The following is a 25264-nucleotide window of genomic DNA, read 5'->3' as shown; positions in this document are numbered from 1 at the left end:
AGCATGTAACAAATTGATAGGGTCGTGACCCGTACCTTCTCCCATCTAGTGGAGAAGCATGTAATTGTTTAGCTTTTGCGGGGATGGATAGGTGCACAAAGATAGTCTAAGTAAAAATTTTCAGACCAATTAAGTGATACTAAATAGTTTCATAGTGTAATAATTATTACAACAAAAGCATTTCTTTACGTTTTTTGTGCATCTCAAACGCATGTGCAATTTTTTGGTGCGTCTTTTTCCTTCCTCCATCGGGACATGTGTGAATCATACCCTATTTCTGACATACATCACGTAACGTTAAATGTACTGTACTGTCAGTCTGCCAGTATTACTATTTTCATTATTACTTTCATTGTTATAATTACACAGTACAAAATATAATTCAAACTGCAGTAACACCTGTATTACTCGACGCGGCACAATTTTGACCCTCTCAGCTTGCCGTACTTTCACATGACTTTTTTTGCGTGTGACTGGTTGCATTCCTGTAGTTATGTTCCTCGGGTCAAACCTTTTTTCCCCACCGGTGGACTGACCATAACAAACTTGAAAATACTCGACGTAGCTGTTATACAACTTGTCTTTTCTCGCATTCCGAGTTCAGCCTTGGATTTCCAGGGCAGCGTTTTGATGATCTGACGCGAGCTGGGACAACATCGGAGTTTTGTATTTTGGTGGGGGAGACGGGAGGAGGGAGACCTGAGAGACTTGATGACAGCTTAATACATCAGTTTGGACCATGGCGGAACTTATTCCGCCAGACTCCAGAGGGTAAGGCGGTCTGTTCTACTTTTCACTTTTTTTGTCTCTACCTCGTGGTTACCCACGTTGCCATACATTTGGAATACTGTATATTGCTTTAATCCTCCGTAAATTAACCATCGACAATTAAATTTAACAGTGCAGATTTTGTAATCGCAACATTATCAAAATTTATTGTTAGAAAAAAAATAAAACTTTCCTTTTGTTCATTACACATTTTTACCCTTGACTTTTGCAGGTGTCATTTATTTTTACTATATGATGGCTCCAAGGTGAAGGGAGAGGGAGATCCGACCAGCAAGGGGATCTGTTACTTCTATCCGGAAGAGGTTTGACTCCTGGAAAAGTCTTGCCTAATGTGGTTGAATTTGATAATATTAAGGATGATGATAATAACACCTGTACAATTCTTTGCTGCAGACCCCCATTGATAAGCAAGAGCTACTTTGTGGTCAACTTGCCGGGGTGGGCCGTTGCATTTCAGAGCTTTCTTCCTCCCGTGTGCGCCTTCTGAGGCTGCGTCGCCACAAATTTGCAATCCATATGAAAGAGGACTTCTTTTGGGTGAGTGTGTGTGTGATAGTTCTTAGTCTGATAGATGACCTTCTTCTTATTTTTCCACCTTCAGGCGCTGGGCTGCTCCATGGAAACTCCCACTGTTAGTGTCTGTGAGCTACTGGATAAGATAATAAACCTCTTTTGTTTCTACAATGGCTCTGTTCGACAGAGCTACCAGGTACTGTCTTTGAGTAGCCCTTTTTGTGAGCCTAACCCACACTAGAAAGTGGGTAGATTAGATTAACATGGCAGCACATTTTTTGTCTGTTTGGACAAAAAAAAAAATCCAACATTCTACATACTGGAAGCACTTTTGACTAGAGTAACGCGATGACATGAAGTAAATAAACAGTTGCCAATAAATGTAACCAATTTCATGGCACAACTATTTATGGTTACAAACATCTGTCTGGGCTTCTAATAGTGTTTAGGCCAGAAGAGGCCACACTAATAAGTAATCAATGTGTGTGTGTGTCTCCATAGTTTAATAGTCAGGAAAGCTTGGCTGCTCGGTGGTCACGATACCTGTCATACTTGCTCGCTGGACCTTCTGAACTTCATCACGTCTTCAGTTCCTTGACCACTATTGAGTCGACAAATGTAAGATTCATGCATCCATTCATTTGCTATTCCAATTGTCTTTACAGTTTATGATGAACTGTAGACAAAAATAGACAAATAACTATTCCCACTCACATTCAAAATTACAGTTTAGAGCAGGGATGGTCAAGTCCAGTTCTTGAGAGCCCCTCAAGCCTGTTTTAGACGCATCCTACTTCAGTACACCTAAAACAGGCTGCATAGGGAGCTCTTTAATACCAAAGCTGGACATGCCTGAGTCTTCAATGAACCCAAAATGCAAAAGTTTTTGGAATGTGGGATGAGAACGCTGGAGTGCCCCAAAAATATGAAAAAAAAAAGAACAAATGTGCAGTGAAAGTTGAATGTTGATGCATTCGAACTGTATTGCTGCTGCAGAAACAGGATATGACTGTCTCAAAATCCTGTGCTATTGCACAATACCAAGACACACTTCTGCATTTATCATGTCTGATACAGACTGAATTGTGCCATGCAAATGGGTTACACATGGCCACGGCACAAGCTTTTGCAAAACTGGCTCTGAGGAGCCTCACATGATACGTGTTATGTGATGATGTAATCTAAAAACATGGCACACATCTTGTACTCAATGTTGACATTATTGCACTACAAACTGCATGATTGTTTCACTTGAGTTTTTTTTTTTTTTGCTAGTATCTGGTGATGAACAGTATTTTTAATCCTCAGGTTGACCCGCTTCTGTTGCTTAAGGCTGCCCTCATTCTTCAGGCCTGCCAGCGCTGCTGCCCCCTAGTGTTAGCAGGCTGTATTCTTTTTAGAGGAAGGTAGGCTGACTGTGGTGTGGGGTTATTTGAATAAAATCGTTTTTGCACTCCCTCACTTACAAGAAGCGGAACAGCAAAAGTCACAAAAGATAATAGATCCAAATTTAGTTATCGTATCCAGGTTATCATGCAATTGCGACTCATACTAAAATTTTACCTGAAAGCTGAGCATCTTTACTGAGTGGGTGTCTCCTGTAGATATGCTGTCCATTTTGATTTTTTGTCATAAAACTATTCTGCTATCTCTCCTCCATAGAGTGGTGAGCACACAGATGTCCCCAGATGTTACCATGAAGATTTTGGTTCATGAGAGTGAAAACTTCAAGGTGAATGAATCACTATTTCATTCGTTGACATTGCAGTGGGAGGAGTGAAATAGTGGGTAACACACCCACGTTCATTGGCTGCTATTAGGATTAGGGATATTTTTTTATTAATCCCCCTTTAAAATATATTGAAAAATAGTCACGCAATGAATTATTTACCGCTGTCTGATTACAAAACTATCAATTTGTTGCATGTGTGCCATAATATTAGGTCATCATACACAATGTTGCCCGCAAAAAAAATGAGTTTGATACCCCTGTTTATTGTTTCTCCCGCTTTCCCTCTCTATATGAAGACTGCAGAGCAGTACAGATTGTGTGATTGTTTCCGTCTAGTTGTGTTTTCTAACAAAGAAGGGGTAAACTTGTGTTTTCCATTTCTATATAGGCACAGTCGCCCAAATGCCTGAGTCCATCCAACTTCTTCGGTGATGCTGTCAGCTCTACTTCTGTGTTCCTCACCATGTTTGAACTTCAGTACCTGCAGTCTGCTCCTGTGGACAGAGAATCATGGTACTGTAACACACATCACATTTTAGTTGTTTTCTTTAGTAGTTCTCAAGCCGTGAGCCGCGACACATTGTGTGCAGTGAGAGCTTATCAGGTTTGCTGCAGAAAATTAGCCAACGTCAATCTAAGCTTGTAATTCGCGCTGACATCAGATCGAATCTATATACAGTCAAACCTCGGTTTTCGAACGTCCCGGTTCTCGAACAAATCGGAATTCGAACAAAAAACTCGAGATTTTTTTGCTTCGGTTGTCGGACAAAATTCGGAGGTCGAAGCTCGCGAGATGAGCCGGGTAGTGATGTGCATTCCAGTTCTTTTAAGTGAACGGAATCTTTAGAATCAGTTCACTCAAAAGATTCGTTCAAACAAATCTTTCAACGAATCGCCCCCCCCACACACACTGATCTGTTTTTTTTGTTTTTTTTAACTTCAATAACACACAAAATTAAGCGATACACCAGACAAAAAAAACAATCAAGTAAACACACGGTAATGTCGACAATGTTTTTCTCTATATTACAACATCCTGTGGGAACAACATGTACATCAAACAACACAACTACACCCCCCGACCTCCCCCCCCCCCCCAAAAAAAAAATATATAATAATAATAATTGGCTTGGGTAATTCACAGATTTTTTTCTATAATACAACACCTACACACTGATCCGTTGGCAACAGTCTCTCACTCGGTCGTGAACGGGAAGTTGCGTCACTGACTCGTCTCGGTCGTGAACGGGAAATTACGTCACTGACTCGTAAAGTCCCTCCATGGAGGAGGGACTGACTGCTCATTAGTCGTTCGCAAAGATTCACGAGTGAGTGACGGACAGCATTGCTGCTATACCAGCCGACACACGTTATGCCGACATTGATGTTTTAATTTTGTATTTGTTGGGCTGCAGTTGATGGTGTTATTATACCGAATGTGTTTGAATAAAAGGTTGATAAAAAAAAAAACGTTATGCTAACATTTGTTATTTTGGGGGAAAACCAACTCATATAACAACGTAAAACACATATCTATACATATTGTCATATAAAGCAGTTACCAAATGTCTGATTTTTATGTTTTGGTTGACGAATATATACAAGGAATTAAACACCAGACAAGTTTTAACTTAAATGTTTATTAATTTAATTATAATCAAAAATAAAATAATAATAGTAATAAAAGTAAATTTCAAACCCGCAATCTAATGTGAAATTGCAGTAGATATATTGGATAACAATACTTAGGCATTACTTGTTCGCGAACAGGAAGTTACATCATTTTCTTCTTCGTTTTGTTTTACGGCGAGGTGGCACCAGCTTCAATGCGCACTACTGACACCTACTGTTTGAAGTCATATGAACTGAAAAAAAGAACGAATCACGTTAGGACTCTTGTTCATTGAAAAGATTCGTTCTTTTTTCTTTCATTCTTTCCAGGTCCCAGTTTACACCGATGAAATACACTTCGCTACGTCAGACCCTGTCAAGGACCCCATCGGATACGGCCTCTTCTGAGTCTGTACCTTCAGATCCAACTTCCACCCAAAAAGGAAACGTGAGTCCTCGTCTGTCAGCATCGGACAACTGTGATTTGGACACGGTTCCAACGCAGCATGCCACTAATCCAGTCCGATCCAGACCAAATGAAGAGGCCTCCCATGAAACTGAGGAGGAAGTTCTACAAAGTTCCACCTATGATAGTTTTCACAGCAGCGGAGGGGAAGGAGAAGACTTGGAGCACAACGCAACCTCGCACCTCAGTGGAGAGGATGGAGGCGCGTGTTGTGAGACAGTATTTGACTCTGGAGAGACAGAGCACTGCAATCTGGACTCACACAATTGCATATTAGAAGGGCCCAACAGAGGTGCGAGTGGAACCAAGACAACGCCTGTCAACCCCGATGAAACCCCCCTGGTTCCCATGACACTGTACCTGCACAGGGTCAAGGGTCTTGTGCTGGCCCTGCTGGTGGAGCCTCACTTCTTATGTGACCAAGGTGCCATGGAGGAAGTGGTAAGGAGCAACTCATTTCAGCTGTAGTATGTCTGACACAGGGTCTTACATTAAGCCTTTTTGGCCCTGTCACAAACGATACTGGCGCATGTATTCTTGATAAGACAAGTTTCTGTGATTATTTCATATTTAGTATCTTTAGACAGTTTTAGGACGCACTAGTTAGCACATCCGCCACACAGTTCAGAGGTGCAAAGTTTGATTCTGGCTCTGGCCTTCCTGTGTAGAGTTTGCATGTTCTCCCCATGCCTGCATGCATTTCCTTCCACATTCCCACAAAAATACGCATGGTATTGGTTTTACGTAGGTGTGAGTGTGAAAAAGTGATTGGCAAAAGAAGAAAAGGACTGCTCTTGAGGTATCATTCAAGCCTAAATCATTTGCATAAAAGCCACAGGTGTGCGTAAAATACTATATTGTTCCATAAAAAGATTATTTTCTGCCATTTTTTTTTACAATTGGTGATTTGTGGAACCAACCCATCATATTCTATTGCTGTTCACTAAAAAAATGAAATCAAGTAGAAACACATTTTTGTGTGATAATATTTTCGAATAATATTTCATTTTGGTACTTTCTGTATTTACAAAAAAAAACACACTGAGGTTCAAAGAATCAGTCGTAACATTCTGATACATTTTTGTGTGATAATATATCATAATAATAATAATGATAATTCATTTTGGTACTTTCTGTATTTACAAACAAACACAGTGAATTCGAAGAATCAGTTGTAACGCTCTGAATTGGCTGGCACTCAGTGTTATTTCTGATGCAAAGAGAGAGTTAAAAGATATGTTGGCAGTGTTGTCAAGGTTTTTTGGCATATAAAAAAAAGCAAGAATGTGCATTTCATTATCATATTTATGACATCAGTAAGCCACCATTATTGTCGGAACCTGTCACATTAAAAGTTGATGACCTCTCTGACAGAGCGAAAGATAAAGACTCTTTAATGATATGTCACATTGGAATATTTATAATCCTGGTATAATCCTTCAAATTTGAATTTCAAAATTGCCGCTGGCGCTTTTGAAAAGTACGTGAGTGCTCTAACCTGCCTTTGTGATGCTAATGTATGGTCTTTGTCAGCCAGTAAGCTTCGCATTTATGGTTTGTATCCAGTATCACAGCTGCTTGGCGTCGCTAAACGGACTGGAGGCCCATCTCAGAAGCATCTCTCCAGTGGCGCCGGGCACCGCGGGACCCTACATCTTCGCCCACTTCGACTGCGCGCAGAGCACACTAACAAGTGAGGTGTCCTCATTTTCCCTTTGTAAATGTTGCTAAGAGAGCTTGTGCCCCTCAGGACTGTTATCAGCATTCTTTTGTGCGTCAGTCCAGGTGAATGTGGCACTGACACCATTATTGTGTGTCTCTGCAGCCAACCTGTCTGGGCGACCAGGGACAGCCCCCGAGCGTCCTTTTGTCAGAGCCGCATCACTCCTTCACTCGCATTTCTGTAACACTGAAACTCTGCAGGAGGCTATTATCAGGTCAGTATGCCAGTGACTGTGATGGTGGTGATTTAGAGCGGTGGGGGTGGGGGCCTCTCATGGTTCTTTTCACAGAGGGTGGGGGGCAGGGTAAGGATCTGTCATCCGCTCTATCATCACAACACAAGTTTCCCAAAGTGATGCTCATCTCTCGTTTGTCCTTCATGCCACTGCAGGAACGCCTCTACCGCTGTGTACGGCGCCCGCAACGCTGCCCACGAGACCTTTTTCCTGCAGCACGGCGTCACGCCAAGGAATTCAGGCATCCCCAACCACCAGGACAGTGCATTCTCCTTGCCCAGCAAGGCTCGGCACAGACTGCTCAAACACGGCGTTAACTTACTCTGACGTGACAGCGCAGTATTTTATTTTTATTTTAAGCCTTTTGTCTTTTAGTAAACCTGAATGTCACGTGTTTGCACAAGTGCCCACTGTATTTCTTACAACTCTCACTCATCTCATTAAACAATGCTTTGCACTGGAAATAATATTAAACATTTGTAGTCTGTGAGTCACAATTTCAATTATTGTAGTTGTACTTTACATGTGGTCCATTTATGATCATGAGTTTTGATTCATCAACACCGAGTGAATTTTACACATTTTCTTGCTTTTTTGATGAGATCATTTACACTTGTCTCATCAATACATTGATGGCATTAATTCCCAAAATGTAATTGTTTTTGTAGAGACATTATTGGAATCAGCCACACAGCTTTTGATGGTGTTTGGTAAATTTATTGCGACTGTTGCAAAAGTAATAGCACGTAAGTAGAGCTGGTTGTGCAAAAACACACTGGGAAGTTTTGATTCAACCCTTATATTTATGTAAACAGAAAAGAGAATGTTTCCATAGTACAACGAAAACCACCTCCGCACACTAAATAGGTTCTTTAATGAACTTACTGTGATGAAAGCAGTCACGTGATGTCTCATGTTTAAGAGCATCATTTCGGCTTTTATGCCATCAAAACCCATTTGCAAGACATGACGTACATCCTGTACTGGTTACTAATCATTCTGAGTTGCTAAAAAGTGCGAAACTAATTAACGATAGCAATCTTAGTTTTTTAAATGTATACGGTTAATTTATGTAAAGCACAAGATAGTTGTTTTTAGACTGACACATGACACAATATACATCAAACAATTCATTTAAATGCCATGGCTGGAGAATATATTGCTTTTCCAAAATTAATTTCGGTTTATGGTCCTTCAGTGGAGGTTAAGAAAAAGAGCAAGCATGCTTTGACAAAGTGGAGAAGATATGTTCTCTAAAAGTAGAAATTAAAGTAAAAAAACAAAAACAAAACGCAAATCCAGAAAACGTCACCGCTGACCAACAAATATGGAGTAATTGGAATCATTAGTTAAGTAGCTGAATATGAATGGATGGGGTTGGCGCTCGTTGGGGCGCCATCATTATGCAAGCGCGTTAAAAGAAAGCAGCGGGAGTCAAGTGGGTACGAACAAAAAAGAGGGGCAGGGATCGGGACGATCGAGGGTCAGGATTCAAATTCTAAAGTGGAAAGTTGTTCCCATTGTGAGTAGGGACATAAAGCAGGCGCCCAAGCCAGCGGAGGAGAGAAGTTGCAGTTTGGATACAGAAACATCACCATGGCCTCGACAAGCTCCTACCCTTGGATTGCTTTGGTTCTTATCGTGATGATTACCAACGATATCGGAGTACGGGGCCGCGCACTGGACGCGCATGGATTCGTGGAAGCGTCACCGGGGATGTCGACTCGGTCTCCAAGACCATCTTTACGCACGGACCTCCTGAGGCGCTGGAGGCGAGGCGCCGCGGAAGCTCACCGGGAGCGTTGCGCGGAGCTAACGGCAGCTTGGCAGGAAAGCCCGCATCGTAGTCCCCGGCAAAATTCGACCGTGTTGCGCCTCAGTGTCAGGCCTCTGTCTTCTGGGGCTTCCTGGGGCTTGGTGTTTCCAGAGAAGCCCCTCTTCAGCTTCGTGCGGCGGGTCTACCGGTGCTGTCAGGACGGACTCGACTGCAGGAACGTCAAAGGGCTCCAGGGCCGTTTAAGACGAGGTGAGACGGGATAAAAGAAACTTTTTCTCCGTCCTTAGTAACAATTTAATCGAAATTTAAACGCACATGCATGCAAAATTATTTGACTAATAGTTATATTATGTCAATGTCAGTGGCAGAGCCAGCCACTTTGTGGCCCACTATAGAAATTTAGATGGGCTTCATGTTTCTTGTTCTTTTCATGTCATTTTTCTTCACTTTTAACATATATTACAAGCATTTGTTTTTCACCAATTTCCAATGACTTATGTTCTCAAATTCAATTCATTATTAACACAATCAATCGCCTTATCAATTATGTATATGAAATAATACGGTGAGGTGACGTTTGTATTGTCATGAAGACGCCCCTATGGAAAACATAACGTTGTGGCCTGGGACAAAATGAGTTTGATACCCTATGCAATAAATCAAATACTGAATGAGTTAAACAAAGAAAAAGGCATTTATTTTGTCAATAAATATGTATTTTTTCAAATTGTAGGGGAGATGGTTTGCTTAACGTAAAAAAAAATATTTTAAGACTGTTGCTAATATAAATGGTTTGTGGACCACATGTGGTCCCCGGGCCATACTTTTCTCACCCCTTATGTCAAAGTTTATTTACATTTTGTTGCTGAGCCAGGATTTATTTTCTCTGAATAATCCACTTTTGGATCTGAGGAAAGTAACACCACCCTGACCAGTGGGCCACTTTGACATATGCTTCTTTGAAACAACTGTGGGGCCAAATTAAATGAGCAAAATGAAAAATGAAAACACTGGAGCAAACATATGAAACCCAAACAGCCATTTGAAAGAACGGCAAGTGACCTTGCAAGCTCTCATTTAGCATTTTGTCGAGTTACTGGAAAATCTGTCTTGCAAAGGCACATTAATGGCTTGATTAATTCAGTTGTGCAGAAGAGACAATGATATCTGCATACAAATGGACACTCAGCAGGCTTAATGTTCTCTCCGAGAGTTGTTGAGCTATCCCGCTGACAGATTAACAAAAGATTAGGAGTGAAAACATCACCTCCAGGACGTGATTCTCATCTACTGGGTTGAGAGCAATGCTGAAAAGATTTGACTGTTCCATAAAACAGTTGCGCATTTGCTCCTTGTCTTCAGGTTCGGATGTAGAGTTGCTCCTCACCAGGGAGGTCTTATCACTGAGCATAAGGAGAGCTGAGCTTCACCTCCAGTTGACAAATCCGCAACAGGTGGACATCCATCCTGTGCTTTTGTCCATGGCAAAGAGCAACCTTCCAACAAGGTAACATCTCAACCCTTATTATAATCTCCCGTTCATTGCAATGTTTTCATGGGACTTGTAACAAATGTTCTTTCCTCTTGTAGGTTTATTTCAAGATCCCACGGTACCACTGTGGACTTGCGAGTGGATCTGCTGTTCCTTTTCCAGAGTCTTCAAGAGGCAGCGGGCAGTCCCGGAGGAGCTCACCGCTTGGTGAACATGCGGAAGGTCATGCTTTCCTCCTTGCATAAAAAGCTGGCTTCAGTGGATCTCCAGGACAATGGTGGAGTCATGTGGGGGGAGCAGGGCTTGGCCTTGGGCTGCAGTCGGGCCGGAGTCGGTGTGCTCTGCGAAAGCAGCGGGGTTGGTCTCCTACACGCACCTTTTGTGACCCTCTACTACCTATGAGGCCAAACTGACACTGAACTCAAGTACACTTCCACCTTTAAGCTCGTCAAGTTAAGACTGATCTGAAATGATGCACTTCCTAAGCAAATTTATTAACTTATAAATGTTATGGTTTGTAGAAATTATATAAATATATATAAACATTTTCATGCAGTGCCTCCTTTTTTTTGTTGGTTGTTTAATTTTAATACACAGAACAGCTCAAGTCAGAAGAAAAGTCACAAAAACACGGGTACACTGCAGTGAGGCTTCAGTTATCTTTGTGCAGCTGCTTGTTTACTCTCCCATCACCTTTTCTAGCATATGTGGCATGAGAGACATTTTCACAGCTGTTGGGGCTGAACGAGACACCTGGACAAACAAAAGCATGCTGAATTTAGCAGTGACTGCCTCCTCAGGGACTTTTTTTAAAAACAAACTGGGGATTTTCAGAATTTAAAACAAGCGAGAATTATTTCCTTCTCTTTTAACTTGATGTCAAGGTGAAAAAACAGCAAAGACAGTCTGATAAAATATTCGATTTATTAAAAAGAAACAGCATTGATCAGCATTTTGTCACTTTGCAAACGTTGGACACATGAGCAAGAGTAGACTTGAGCACATTTCTCAGTCCGCCTGCTGCTGCCCTTCAGGAGGCCCCCCACATGACAATTTGTTAATCCAAAACATGTTCATACATACAGTTGGATCATACACGGGCCATCTCACACGCTCACATTAAAGTTGGTGACAGACTTTTGTGCTGCCTGGACGGCGGTGGGGTTTTGCTGTGTAAATTTGTCTCGGTTTAAATTCACCTCACATTTATTGTACAGTTGATTGGAAAATAACAGACAAAGGTGGGGTGGGGTGCTGGGCAAATCAAGGTACAGTATATCACAAAAGAGACAAACAAGGTCCACTTAATTACAGAGCAGTTTAAAATAATCTGATTTGAGGAGAGTGACTGAGGTTTATTTCCCTGATTTATTGAGCACTTAACTCATTCACTGCCACTGAGAGCAATGCAAGCCAAAAATCCATTTGAACTGGGCTGGCAGTGATTGAGTTAATAAGGTAAGCAAAAAAGCAGAAAGATAGGACGCCTTAATTAAGAAGAGATTGAGAGAAGAGATTGGATGGAGTGACGCAGTGAGTCTTTGGTTCTAATGTGAAAAGACACAGAGCAGATCTTCATTCCACTCCCGTGCTTTTATGAGTGCGATCAACAAACGATACCGAGACCAATGTGTAAAAATAAAAGTGGTGTTGGACGTACATTTCACAGAAGTCTCCCACTTTCCTCATGGAACAAATTGACCAAGTATAAATTAAATTCCATTGACGGATGAAGCTTCCTTCACTCCAGTCAATTTGTGTGCAATGATAACACAGCACAAGAGGGAAAAGAAGGCTAATGATGGTAAAGCACAATGTATTCAAGAATTCAAGGCAACAACAATGACACACAAGGCAGTGCAAAATGTCACACTAATAAAACATGTTTAACTACTCCAATCAAAAGACATCCTGAGGCAACATTTCAAACACTAATTCCAAATGTATCATAATATATCTCCAGATCAGCTCCACTCGGATCTAAATTACACAAGCAAGTGGAAGAGCTCACATTTACATTTTCCTTACAAGTTAATTTATTAAATTTTGACAGACATTTCATTTGCCTGTCTATTAATCTTTTGTTGTTGTTTCATACTGTCCCAACAGCCGTTCCCCTTTTAAAAAAAAAGCCACAGGTTTCTTTAAAAGTGGAACAAATAATAAAGCCCCAGTTTCAACAAAAAAGTGAGAACCATTGAATGAAACTTTGTGATCCTGAACCATATATACACACGTGACCATAGAATGCAACATTTTCAGATGGCTAAAGATAATGTTCACATCTTTAAACAAAAAGTTTCAAAAACCTAGGAAAGAAAATGGCAACACACGAACTTCTCCATATTCAGGGAAAAAAAAAAAAAAAGAAGCAAGGGAGGACCCACAGCACATTAATTTGTAACTGAGTTGGATGCAAGAGAAACTGACAGGTTAAGACTCATTTTGGTTGAACATAAAAAAAAATAATATGTAGAAAACATTTAGCTGAACGTTTTCAAACACAACTAAGAGTTTAGTCATGTCCGAGGGGCAAAACTAAAACAAAAATTACTCTGGTAATGAGGCCACGGGTATTAAAGATTTTTCACAGATAAAAATGTTTGCTCAACAACCACAAACGGCAGTTGAACTAAGCATCAAAGTTCTCATTGGTATGAGGGGTAAAAAAAAACAAAAACAAAAAAAAAACAGAGCAGGCCAGACATTTAGGAAAGATTTAAGACAAGAGGTTTTTAAAAGGCTGCTGGGACTTGGAGTAAACATTTGCATGGAACCAACAGTGATGTTGTGCTTTCTTCTTGTCAATGTAAGTAAGACACACTCGAGCCACTTGAGGGATGGAAGACAAGCACAATGACGACGGCCACAGGCTCCTTCTGGGAACTAAACACCACCACTTCATGTTCAACAAAGAAGTCATGACAGCAAACAACTAAATATGCAAGGGAATACAGACTCCCCTCTTGTTTTGCCACCAACTTAAGGGTGAGCTTTGACTTTGGAAGATAGTTCAAAACAGACAATGACAATAACAGTGAAATTCAAAGATGATGTCATCCTAATGTGTGGCTTTGGATCTGGTAAGATTTGAACTATGACACAAATAATAAGATGGGGGGACGTGAGCTAAGCCCGTTGGGTCGCTGTGACCTTTTTTCTTCTGGCTCTGCAATTTATTTATGGCACCCTTAGCGCCACACATCTACTTGGAACCAGTTAAGACTGTGGAGTCACACATCATCACACACAGGCTAAAAGATTTGCCCTCCTGTGTGGGGGTGCCTCCGGGAACCATTTTGAACAGATTAAACCTCGCAAATCTGCAGAAAATGTCTCCATGTTCCTGTGCCCATCTTATTAAATAAGCTCAACTTAGAATATGCAGTCCACTGGTAGTTACAGTTAGTATGTTATTCCGAGCTTTAAATATTAAAGGACCAGGTGACGGGTTCCCACAGACCTTTTCAAATCCATTCCAACTAGCGTGACTGGGACACTCTTGAGGTCTCCATCTTATGGAAAGTTGTTTGAACATTTACACGTAGTCCATATCCTTGACAGTTATCATAATATCCAAGTAGACGCAGTATGCATCCTTACGAGCAATTTTTATTCCCCCACTCACAGGCGTCTGCCACTTTTGGCCTATTTGTATACAGTTAAACCTTTCTAGTCAATTCGTGCTTTACTAGTAACACCCCTCCGTCCAACGAGTAGGCATATGTCACACACTAGAAGCCTCCTGGACTCAAATGCCCACTAGATGAAACATGAAGTAGTCCTACTAGTTGTAGTCAAAGGCAGTAGTAGGAAGATGGTTAATTAGACTGGATTGTCTTACTGGTGAGGACAAAGAGCGTAGCAGTATATGGATAATAAAACTACTGAATAAATGCTCAAACGCTTCATGTTAAGACGACGCCACGTATGAACTAAGTTGACAGAAAGGCAAGTAGCAAAAAAGATGGTGGCTGTATTCCCATAGTTCATTTTGTGGTTTATTCCATATGGAGCCTGTTCCTAATCTCATGTGTGGCCAGATGATGTGTGTCTGACTAAAGTGTTTCTTTCCCCACGCTGCGTGCAAAATTCTAAAAAGTTGGTACAGCGGCCAAAGACTTCATCCAGGAAATGAAATGGATGAAACGTGTCGTTCAAAGCAGAGAGCAAAAGGTGGAAGGCAAACATTCACTCTGCTCGCCATCCTCCTGCACTTGCTGTCTTAATGTCCTCCGTGGTCCGTATTTCCTCCGAGTCGTGTGTAAGTTTGACCTCCTCGAAACCCCCGCCCTCCCCTCCCTTATCATAGTCTCGTGTCCGTTCAGTCGTCTCACAGCCGACAAAGGCAGAACAAAGTGGGGATGAAGACGCCGAATGCCACCAGGATGGGGAACATGAGGCTGCTGTTGTCGGCAGCGTAAGGGTTCGGCGTTCGGGGTCCCGATTGGACCCGGGGCTTGGAATCTGGTGGGAGCTTCTTCTTGCCCACGTCGTCTCCTCCATCACTGTCTTCCTCTTCTTCCTCCTCTTCGTCATGCTTTTCCAAGCCAGGGTGAGGCTGGAGTTTGGGTACATCTTTTCACAAGAAAAGGAGCGCCACAGAAAAGTGAGGTTCATTCTGTGGCAGTTTCGGTAGGAGTGAAATTTCACTTTGAGGGACAAAGTACACACGTGGACAAAATTTTTGGTACCCCTCTAATGAAATAAATTGAGGAAAAAAAGGTTTTCACACTAAGAACATTTTCATTACAGTTGTACTGATTATTACTTCTGTCAGACTCGTTACCTCTGAAACCAGTGTTGGTTTTCCTCTAGAAGGGTGCCAACAATTGTCTCCGTGTGTACAATCAACAGAAAAAAAAAATCATTCAGATATGAATCTACCTTCTGGTGTTCCCTTCATTACATAGAGCGCGCAGACCTTGGGGTTATCATAGTAGCCCTGGAATACAGAAAAAGGTCCAACATGTTTGCTCAAGAGAAATCACTTGTCAAGTAGTTTCAAATGACAGACAGCTCCACAGAAAGATGACCTTTATATGAATGAAAGATGAAACAATCAGGATTTGCTAGCCTAACACCTTTAGCAATGTAATTGATGAACGGTTGACCCACACAGTGAATGAAGGTAATATTAAAATTTCAACAACTCCACAAGTTATCGGCGCATGGCAAGAACAGAGGCTTTACTTTATACCGCCGTCGTGCAACCGACCAAGCTAAAACTTCTGCATTTGTTGGCTGATCACACATACCGTTTTAAACATGAAGCCTCATGCAAGCTGGACACCATTTGTCACATAAACTTAAAGGCTCTCTCTCTTGAGTGCTAAGATTAGCCGCGTATGCGTATGGGCCACAAATAAAGACATGCTTACTCGAATTGCAAGTGCGACAGATAGCAACAGCGCACTCACTATTACAGTTCTGACAATGGATCCTATTCAATGTCATAAATGATATTTTTCAAAATACACAAAGGATTAAGAACTACAGCACTTTTTAGAAATCTCTGACATTGACACGTTTTGAGGTCATGTCTCATGTAAATGAGCCTCTGGCCACAAGCAGGCCATGAAGGTAATGTCTGAGCATGTGTGCAAGGAGTTAGTTACTAAAGGTATTTTGAGTCTTGTTGAGTAGCACAAACATGAATTCCACACTAGGCCACAGCCCTTAAAAGTGAACAATAAATACATACAGTAACTACACTTTACGAAACCAATGGATTGAATAACTCTCTCCTTTATTATTATTTTTTAGATGGATGGAACTGAATAAAGCGTTTCAAGTTATTTCAAAGGGGAAAATGAAACAATGTTAAGTCACACTACCACTGCACAAGAGTGGCAGGTCACGTTAAACTTACCTTTACAAACTCCACCGTGAGCTTGCCGTTAAATGTCGACACCTCTCCTTGAACACTCAGTTTGCCGCGTCGAATGGAGAACGCCACGATTTCATCGTGTGCGGTACTGTGACCCACTCGATCAAAGATGTCCAGGTCCTTCACCACCACGTGGCCGTTTAGTCGAACGTCAAATACCTGTTAAACCGCAATATGCATTTGGGTACATATTGTTAATATCGGTCAGCAGCAAATTCTAATCAGAGACAGTCTGTGTGTGCCTTGAACGTATTTAAAATGTTCTTTTTTTTTTCTAGCACATCAGGATTTTTTTATATTTTCATTTTAAAGTTTGATCAATAAAAGCCTGCACAATACAAATTTTACAATGCGTTGTAATTCACAGCAATGAATATAAAAATTACGACGATGAATTCAGCGGAAAAACACCAGTTGTCATTAATTGGTGTATTGCCACTTGCTGTCGAGTGAAAATGACATCACAGTGCCAAAGGGCTCACCTAACCAAACAGAAAACAGGTCAGTCTTGACTGTCGTTACCTGAGCCTGTCAACATTGTGATGTCCCCCCCTTTTCAGTCGACAGCAAATGGCAATGCAAAACAAAATGGCCACCTCTGAGATGGATGTATTTATAAAAAAAATAAAAATAATAAAAATAAAAGGGGGCTTAATCTATATTAAGAAAGCAATATTTAATAGAATTCTGTCTTTAGACTATTGAGGGGTTCAGGGAGTATATTGGAAAGACCATTTCTGATGTTCCTTTAATTTAGAAATATCATTAAATGGATAATTCCATCGTATGATTATGAAAACCTGATGCGCTAGACAAAAAAATGAGGGCACATTTGGAATCAGCGCAAAAATGTCATTGATTTAAAGAAATAGTCATTTGTTGACCAGTGTAATGGCTTCATGGTTACCTTTTGCTGAGACTGAGCAAAGTAAACCTCTGCATACTTCATTACGAGTATATAGTCGCCTTCCTCACGTATTGGGATGTCATATCCAAAAGTGTCTTCATTGTAGCGCTCGGTCTGGTAGAGAACCTGATCCTCAGGACTGGAGCGAAGGATCGGCAGACGCATCCCATAATCAGACGCTACAAAGACAAATGAAAGCACATTTGCACATAGAAACAATCACTCAGGGCTGCAATTCATGGAACAAGCGGACAGTTTGAATCGATAGAAATGCCACTTTGCTAGTATGCTAGCCCTGACTTGACCATGTACTTGCTGTAACCGTTCTGCCTCAAATGGTGAGCTAACACATAGTTGCGCCACATTTTGTTGCATATTTTAGGGACCGCGTTGGTGGAGGATTTACGGTATGAAGTTGATAACCGTCAAGGCTTGACTACAAACAGGAGTGTAAATGAAGGATTGGCAGGCTGCCAAGGCTGCTTGTGGGGTTGGTGCGTGAGATAGCAGAAGTAGTAAACTTCTGAAGGTGATGCAGAGAAAGGTCAAGATTGCTGTGTACAAATCTACTACGCTCTTGAACACACTAAATCTGCCATGAGTTGGAAAACCCAGCATCTTCTTTTGGTCTGAAAAATACCAGGAAACCAGTTCCATTGGCAGCCTTATATACCCACCTGACCGTCGACGGGCTGAGAAGCAACTAGTTTTGGTTCCTTAAAAAGTAGGTGGCACATATAGAAAATATTGTCATTTCTACACCATTCCTTTGATTCGGAGGTACATCACTTCAAATCAAAGCTGAAAGGCTGCAGTTAATATATACATCTTATTTGTTGCCTTACAAATCAGTTGTGGTGGTAATTATAGGAAAAAAAAAGAGAATATTTATGGCCCTGACAACCACCTTAACAGTGCAAACCAGTGGTGTTATATTTTTACCAATATTTAACATAAACCAGTGGTGTTTTATTTGTACCAATGTTTAACTTTGACTTCATTGCTTTATTTGCACTGGTTTAATTATGTCAATCTTGAGCATGTGGGTTCATCATAAATCATTTACTCACCTTTGCCGAGCTTGCCTTCTAAAGGGTCCTTTTTGAAGTGAATGCCGTGCACGTCGACGTGCGACTCCCCTCCGGCATTGACAGCCCAGATCACCCTTTCGGAGAGGCTGGGGCCGCCGCCGTCCGCCCAACACTGCACAAACAGCACGGACAGCACCGCGGCAACCAGCCCGGCGAAGAGCTGCGCCGTGAGCCGCTGCATCGCCACACACACTCTTCGACACAGAGACGGGCACTGTCAAGGGGCACAGTTTCATTCAATAAGGTGCGAGATTAGCAAGTTATGCAAAGTGAGCTAGCAAGCTGACGTGATGACATGCAATATGATAGGAGTGGGCTAGCCAGCATGCTAGCGGTAGCAACAAAGAACTCACGACTGCAATTAGCGTCACTAAGGACAAAGATGAATACGTTCATACCATAAGACGCACTTTATATGCAGGCAGGTATTGGGATTGCTATAGTAATTAACATAGCGTAACAGTCGCCGGTTACGCCAGCTAGCAAACGTACCTGCCTAACCAGAAATACGTGGTCTACTGGAGTGCGGCTAACATGTGTCTTACCTTCTCCTTGGAAACGTTGTCAAAGTGAATGTCTAGAACAAGTTTTGCAGTCAGACTGAATACATAGACTGACAAATAATTTCAATGATGGCAGTGTTTGTATATTGTCAGATGGTGGAGGTCTCAGTCTGGAACCCTTGACGACTTTCATTCAAAGCGTGTACTGTGTATCTACACTGGCTCCTAGCTGCAGTGCAACGTAACACAGGGGTTGAGTGACATATATTTTGACCAATCGCATCCTCACGCATTTCATCGGCTGGCTGGCTCATCGACGTCCTTCATGGCTACGATCGAACATGAAACGCGAGGCATCTTTTCTAAATGTATCCATCCTTATGCGTACTCGCATGGTAAAAAATGTGTTTCCTGAATGACTTCTTAAGTGGCAAAAGAGTGGAATCATCCAGAAATATACGCGTGGCCTTGACGTATTCACCACGCCCCCTTTTCCGATTTGGTACCTTCGTGCCGGTTGAGCTCTTGTCCAATCATGTGAGTCCAACGCAGCTCGCTACACAAGAGGGTCGGGCAAATTGGAGCGAGCAAAAGGGTAACTATGGTAACATTTGAATCAGCTCCATAGATGACAGGTCCTTCACCGGCATTGAGTTTTATTAAACAGATCGTTGGCCGTCAACCTTATAATGAGGCAAATACAGGGCAACGTAATGAAAGATGACTAGCTCACATCAGTGGCACTGGTTTAACAGAGTTAATACTTTGTATAAACATTTGTTACTTTCCCGGATACACCTTTCTCCAAAATGGCATCTGACCTCAAAGCAAATGTACTACATATAACTAAACAGGCAACATTTCACATTTGGGACATTTATGATGTTTATGATGAAAAAAATGTATGTACTATATCAAATCTTGTAGCACCTCAGGCTTAGTAATTAACCAGATTGCACCTTTGGCTGCACTTGGGACTTGGAAATTTAAGAGGAGTGTAATTTGTTTTAAAATGGATGCTTACATCAAAATTTTGATTGGTAAACTTCATTCACGACTTCTCATGGGACCAAGGAAAAACATGTAGGTTTCAGATGTTGGTATGACTTCAGATGAAATTTGTTGGTGGAGGTCTGCACTGTTCTTGCTGAAGATGAGTGACTAGTTAAAAGATTATTCCATTTTCAAATTAGCAAACCTATACTGCATAACTCAGTTGTGACAACTGTATGTATAATTCAAGATAAAGGAAAAGGTATTATTATATCTCACAATCACAAATGCACCCATAAAATAGGACTGCAATGTAATGACATTTATTTTGCACACTGCACTTGGCAAAATATTTATTCTGTGAGCCCAAAGTTGAAATGTGGATACAGAACAGAATTCTCTCTTTGGCATGCATAGAATTTGCTTCAACAACACAGATTTGCGAGACTTTACCACGATTACAATCATATTGACATTGACATTCACTGTAAATAATACTCACACGTCATTCCAACATAATGTGAGTGAAGCTAGATTGGCAACTCAGTGACTTTGAGCCTGTGAGCATGAAAACACTGTGATGGGAAACAGTTCCAAATATACTGTGGCACATGCTGAAAACCACAGCAGAATGTAGACAGCTGGAACTTTGGTTGTCGAGATTTCAGCTTTTACAGGAAATCGATTTGAAAGTCAAGAACCGAGAGGTACTGAATGTTATATCAACTGCTTTGCGCTCTGATTGCAAGAATAACACTCATGAGAAGTAGGTCACGGTTCGTTTTTTGTACATTTCATGTGGCCGTCTGAGTGATGTTATCGCGCTAGACAGGAACAGGTACAAATGACAGCTGGTCACACACAGGTCTGATACAGATGTAGTATTGCTACAGGAGCTCCCAAGTGGGGCACCAATGTCAGAGAAAGGACATCCCAAATATACATTATTTCATTGAACAATGATCTATACATCAAGTGTGAAAACGCTTAACAGTGCACTCAGTCTTTAAGTCGTATCTACAAGCAATAATTCTCACATCCTGACTTCATCTAACATATAGTCGAAGGCAAGATTTTGCAAGATATTTCATAATGTCCCCATGTAGGAAAGGAGACAGCAACCAACGCACACAGGACGTTAATACTTGAAAGTTAAAGTGCAAAAAGAAATGTACAATCGTCAGCTAGGCTACAGCAAGTTCTGCCTCAGTTGGACTGGAGACATTTCAGGAAGAACACTTATTGATTGAAAGCTTGATGTGACCCTTTGCTCCAGAACATCCAAGGAGTTGAAATTCCAGTGTCAGTCAAAATTTTGAATGGCTCAGAAATCTTAACAAGTTCTCTTTTCTACTTGCTCAAGTACGGCGAGGGTTGAAGCTTCACATTCAAGACGGCTCATTTAGCAATCTCAACGAGACATCATTCGGACAAACTCTGCAGAGGAGAGAGTGGAAAACTCATATTGTCAGCAGCAGTGCATCAGTTGCATCATCGACTATGAATATTTCAACAAAGTGCTTTTACCTTCAAAGTCAACAAGCCCGTCCCCATTCAAATCAACCTCCCGCAGAATATCCTCCACTTCATTCAGACCCACCTGCAGAAGCAAGGCGAAATTGCACGGTGGACATCTCTAAAAAGAAGAATCCATCTTGTTGCAGATGTGGCGCAAGTATTACCTGATGGCCCAGAAGCTTACGCATTGCATCTCGCAGCTCAGATGTACTTATGGCACCGTCACCATTTGTGTCAAACTAACAGAGCGGAGAATGTAGGAGAACGCATATTTGAGCACACGCACAGACATGCACAAATGTACTGTATCAAAGAGACATTCTTACTTCTCTAAAGGCATCTTTTAATTCCTTTATTCCTATCATGTCTGCAGTTTCGGCAAGGAGTTTTGGACCCATCAATTCTACAAAATCCTCAAAATCCACATGACCGCCCACTGAAGACAAATATCAACATAAAATCACTACAACTATGATTTGAGAGCAACTAAGAATTAACACTTACAGTTCATATTTATCTGCTGGCTCAATTCGATCAGCTCCATTTCAGTGGGCATGTATCCCATCGTTCTCATGCAGTTTCCAAGGTCTTTACAGCTGATAAAACCATCCTTGTCCTTGTCAAACTCTTTAAATGCATCCCGCAACTCTGTTGAGCAAAGACAAATGTGCAAAAGTGTCCAATGGTCTTATTTCACGCCTTGTTTATTTGTTCTGGGTGACTCATTGTTGAGGCAAAATCAACTTACCATCCATTTCCTCTGGACGTAGCTCTCTGTCCTAGTGAGTAAACACAATAAATCACTTGTCAGTACAAGTAACAAACAAAACATGACTGATGCAGCCGTGATCTCCATGAACCTACTGGTGGAAACATCAAACAGTAGAAACTATTTTATATTTGATTGGTGTTTTTTGCTCACTGTGCTCGTGCTAGCAAAAGAATGTGCCCCCCCCCGCTCAATGCTTAGAATTAACGAAACCTTTAAAGGGCAGAGACGCAGGCAGACATATCCCAGAAGCTTCAGGGGTTAACAGCAGAAGGAGTGTGGAGTCTAAACACAACATTGTGTCTTGACGTCAGAGACAGAGGGAGCTGGAAACAGCTACGACGCAAGGACGCAAATCACACAAGCAGACGATTGAATATGTATTCTCAGCACTTCCTGTCACCGTGGCTCTCAGGTCATCAAACATCAGCATATTCAGTGACAGTTCTCTACTTGCTCACAAGCCAACTGTATTCACGCAGTCATGTGACAATGGAAGAGGATGTATAAACATGTCATGAAGTCACAAATTATGGCTTTTTGTTTTGTTATGTATTTGTACGGAAGTGTGCAACTGCCAGTGTGGAGTGAACATTTTTGGACAAACAAAGTTCAAACGTACTTGCAAATACATTTGAATGTAGGCTAAATGCAGAAAAAAATATTTTTTCAGTATAATGGCACGGAGTATTGACTTGCGCATGTGCAAGTAAAAAAATAAAATAAAATAACAGGCCAACATTATATCAATGCATTTAAAAATTCCATGACTAAACATTGTTTATCCATAATTGTCTTTTTTTTAATTATCATGTCTACAGTGCATTATTTTTATTCTGCATTTTTCCCATAACACCACAAATTTAGTTTCCAAACGACAGTGCCTCAAAATGCTTGCATAAACATATTGTATTGTGACGTGTTCCAAGGCTCTGGCAATCAGTTTTTAGAATTAATTCATTCTCTTGGCTGGGTCTATTTGCCCTCAAAAATGGTCCATTTGATTTACATGTCATGCATCATGTTAGTTGCAGCCTACCCCCCACGTGTCATCCTCTGCCCTCTGCAGGAAGATACAAGGTCACACTGACCTACAGCCGTGTGAAAGCAGCACATGCATTGAAATTGTACACGCTGCAGTGCTAGACCGTGTTACATGTCAGCCACATGGAACCGGAACACAACACTGATTTATTATGAATGTAATGATTACACAGATTAAAAAAAGGTGCCTGCACATGTCTTCATACCTAAATGGGAGGAAATTATAACACGGGAATGGGACTGACATCTTCAATCAACAGTTTTTCTCTGAAACTAATAAATAAAGCATAAATAGATAGAAGCTCCGTGAGCCAGAATTAGTAAAATTACCCTTGATAGAAAAGATGCTCAAAATGGAGCCCGCGACATTTTCAAATCACTTCTCCACATATGGACTTCCCAATAAATCATGCAGGAAGTTAAATCTGGCCACATCCACCTCAACGGTAACATTTCATCTCCCCCAGCACAATCCACTTCAAAAAGGAAGGGCACTCATTGAGAAGGTCTGTAGGAGGATATATTACATAAGAAATGAATTTGTACAAGGATCGCCTATCGTCTGTCCAAAAACGGGAGCACTGCATTCTTTGAGCCCGCAACTCTCGTGAGGATAAGGAATTCGGATGATGGACGAATGTATTCACTGATTGTGTAAACGCACATGTACATATTGACAAAACCTAAATGTGTGTGAAATCTAAAGTCACAGTTCAGTTCAAGACACTACCTGTGTGGTTATTTGGTGCTTAGTAGTATCCTGAAGAAAAATTGGACATTATTTACAAATACTGTAAAAGTACGAATAAAGGTCAAATATACTAAAAGTCCGGTGACGAAGTACTCTGCGTTACTGGGATTTTCAAATGTAGTACAATGAGTGATTTGGTCCAACAAATGTACGTAAACAATGCTTCATTCAAGGAGGTCTTACCTGTCCAAAAAGTGAATTGAGGACAGTACGCAGGTTGACATCCGAGACAGAAGAAGCAGCGCTGGACCTCCGGGAGCGGCGAGAGGAGCTGCTGGACAGCGGCACCGGAGAGATGGCGGACGGCGAGGACCTACTGGCCTGGCCGCCACTTTTGGTCAAACTGGCCCTCTTCTGGTCCCGAGGTTCGCACAGGGGAGTTCTGTCGTCATGGCTATCCGAGGGCGAAGGCATCCTCGGGAGAGGGCGTGCGCAGCAACGACGGCGATGCTGCGGCTGTGGAGGTGGCTCTGGTTCGGGGGCTCCAGTCTCAGGCGCTCGCTCCTCGCGATTGTGCTTCCTGCGGCGGTGGTGTCGGTGTGTGCCGCGTTCCTTCACGCTACGTCCGGCTTCACCATCAGGCTCTGGGGGGTCTGGGAGGTGACTGTCAGACGCGAGGGTTCGACATTTGACCCGCGTGGATTCAACTCTGTCCCGGTTGCCAGAGAGCGAAGGGTGGCACAGCGGTCTCCGGGCGCTGACGTCGCTCTCTGCCGACAAGAAAGCCTCCTCGGCGGTTCCATTGCTTTGGAGCGCAGCGGCGGGACGGTGGTGATGGTGCTGATGACTTCTCCGACTCTCTGCCGTGCGTTCGTGGACGTGCGTGGACCTTCTCGAGGACGTTTTAAGCAATGAGGTCGTGGAGTCCGATGTTGGAAAGGAGGAGCTCATTGCTGCAGATCTGCTCTGGTGTGTGTCGGTGGGTTGATTGTCGACATCACGCGTCCTTTCCTTTCCATTGTCAACCAGTTTTCTCCTGCTCGCGATATGTAGCAGCACCTGCTCGTGTATGCGTGGCACACGTGTATGGCAAGCTAACAGGTCCAGAGAGCACATGAATATTATTCACAGCACAGCCTCATAACGATCTTTTATTGTTGTCTTTTCGACGATAACTTTGGTTGAATACATTGGCCAACACATTTTTTGTACTAATTTTGAGAATCAGAGATGCAAATTTTCCCAATATTTTTTTGGGGCCATTTGTGTCATCGTTTTTTCCCCTAAAAAGCTTAAGCATTATCATAATATCTCGTGTGCTTGAAAAAAAAAAAAAAAAGGTAACATTTAAACAAATCTTCATCAAAATACGTTTAGAGACACACAAGCCATCTAATTAAATTTTGCTCTTGACCAGTGTTATTTTAGTCCCTGTAGTTGTGAGGTCGTCAAAGTGCGGCCCGGGGACCACAGAGTTTCCGTTTTTAATCTGGTCCACTGAAAAAGAGGCCAGCAGTGAC

General features: G+C 41.8%; 4 protein-coding genes across 6 annotated transcripts; 2 read left to right on the top strand and 2 right to left on the bottom strand.

The window, feature by feature from the left end:
- Window positions 1–453: 453 nt before the first annotated feature.
- hps4 (HPS4 biogenesis of lysosomal organelles complex 3 subunit 2) lies at window positions 454–7545 on the top strand. Its single transcript, XM_088376845.1, has 12 exons — window positions 454–771; window positions 1001–1091; window positions 1183–1326; window positions 1391–1498; window positions 1804–1920; window positions 2611–2708; window positions 2965–3034; window positions 3423–3547; window positions 4976–5552; window positions 6678–6804; window positions 6937–7048; window positions 7225–7545. Exons 1-12 carry the CDS (start codon window positions 740–742, stop codon window positions 7394–7396), a joined length of 1773 nt encoding a protein of 590 aa, XP_088232971.1. The 5' UTR covers window positions 454–739; the 3' UTR covers window positions 7397–7545.
- A 917-nt stretch (window positions 7546–8462) lies between these two features.
- On the top strand, window positions 8463–10855 carry LOC148398208 (uncharacterized). The gene is made up of 3 exons (XM_088376666.1): window positions 8463–9095; window positions 10209–10353; window positions 10437–10855. The coding sequence occupies exons 1-3, from the start codon at window positions 8666–8668 to the stop codon at window positions 10738–10740; spliced, it is 879 nt and encodes a 292-aa protein (XP_088232792.1). The 5' UTR covers window positions 8463–8665; the 3' UTR covers window positions 10741–10855.
- Window positions 10856–11245: 390 nt separating this feature from the next.
- On the bottom strand, window positions 11246–19274 carry mlec (malectin). 3 transcript variants are annotated; one of them, XM_088375841.1, is made up of 6 exons: window positions 19122–19274; window positions 18206–18440; window positions 17136–17314; window positions 16211–16387; window positions 15226–15283; window positions 11246–14916 (listed from the first exon to the last, which is right to left on the bottom strand). In XM_088375841.1, exons 2-6 carry the CDS (start codon window positions 18405–18407, stop codon window positions 14672–14674), a joined length of 861 nt encoding a protein of 286 aa, XP_088231967.1. In that variant the 5' UTR covers window positions 18408–18440; window positions 19122–19274; the 3' UTR covers window positions 11246–14671. The 3 variants fall into 3 exon arrangements, with proteins under 3 accessions (XP_088231967.1, XP_088231968.1, XP_088231966.1); XM_088375842.1 differs by having other exon boundaries at window positions 18206–18420; window positions 18772–19183; XM_088375840.1 differs by having other exon boundaries at window positions 18772–19181.
- A 755-nt stretch (window positions 19275–20029) lies between these two features.
- Window positions 20030–24844, bottom strand: cabp1a (calcium binding protein 1a). The gene is made up of 7 exons (XM_088375835.1): window positions 23988–24844; window positions 21989–22019; window positions 21745–21888; window positions 21567–21676; window positions 21405–21479; window positions 21250–21322; window positions 20030–21159 (listed from the first exon to the last, which is right to left on the bottom strand). Exons 1-7 carry the CDS (start codon window positions 24693–24695, stop codon window positions 21134–21136), a joined length of 1167 nt encoding a protein of 388 aa, XP_088231961.1. The 5' UTR covers window positions 24696–24844; the 3' UTR covers window positions 20030–21133.
- Window positions 24845–25264: the final 420 nt, after the last annotated feature.

This window comes from Syngnathus floridae, chromosome 5 (assembly GCF_059516105.1).
Source record: "Syngnathus floridae isolate MCC-2025c chromosome 5, RoL_Sflo_1.0, whole genome shotgun sequence".
Taxonomy (NCBI): domain Eukaryota; kingdom Metazoa; phylum Chordata; class Actinopteri; order Syngnathiformes; family Syngnathidae; genus Syngnathus; species Syngnathus floridae.
This window is presented reverse-complemented; position numbering and strand designations above follow the sequence as displayed.

Excerpts from the sequence above, each read along its gene's own strand:
- hps4 (XM_088376845.1), top strand. The coding sequence starts at position 740 with ATGGCGGAACTTATTCCGCCAGACTCCAGAGG. Across the intron at positions 772-1,000 it reads ATTCCGCCAGACTCCAGAGG|GTGTCATTTATTTTTACTAT; the intron begins GTAAGGCGGTCT and ends TGACTTTTGCAG. Across the intron at positions 6,805-6,936 it reads CGCGCAGAGCACACTAACAA|CCAACCTGTCTGGGCGACCA; the intron begins GTGAGGTGTCCT and ends GTGTCTCTGCAG.
- LOC148398208 (XM_088376666.1), top strand. The coding sequence starts at position 8,666 with ATGGCCTCGACAAGCTCCTACCCTTGGATTGCTTTGGTTCTTATCGTG. Across the intron at positions 9,096-10,208 it reads CCAGGGCCGTTTAAGACGAG|GTTCGGATGTAGAGTTGCTC; the intron begins GTGAGACGGGAT and ends CCTTGTCTTCAG. Across the intron at positions 10,354-10,436 it reads AAGAGCAACCTTCCAACAAG|GTTTATTTCAAGATCCCACG; the intron begins GTAACATCTCAA and ends TTCCTCTTGTAG.
- mlec (XM_088375841.1), bottom strand. The coding sequence starts at position 18,407 with ATGCAGCGGCTCACGGCGCAGCTCTTCGCCGGGCTGGTTGCCGCGGTG. Across the intron at positions 17,315-18,205 it reads AGAAGGCAAGCTCGGCAAAG|CGTCTGATTATGGGATGCGT; the intron begins GTGAGTAAATGA and ends TTGTCTTTGTAG. Across the intron at positions 15,284-16,210 it reads TCACGGTGGAGTTTGTAAAG|GGCTACTATGATAACCCCAA; the intron begins GTAAGTTTAACG and ends TCTGTATTCCAG.
- cabp1a (XM_088375835.1), bottom strand. The coding sequence starts at position 24,695 with ATGAGCTCCTCCTTTCCAACATCGGACTCCACGACCTCATTGCTTAAA. Across the intron at positions 21,677-21,744 it reads CCAGCAGATAAATATGAACT|TGGGCGGTCATGTGGATTTT; the intron begins GTAAGTGTTAAT and ends ATTTGTCTTCAG. Across the intron at positions 21,160-21,249 it reads CGGGCTTGTTGACTTTGAAG|AGTTTGTCCGAATGATGTCT; the intron begins GTAAAAGCACTT and ends TCTCCTCTGCAG.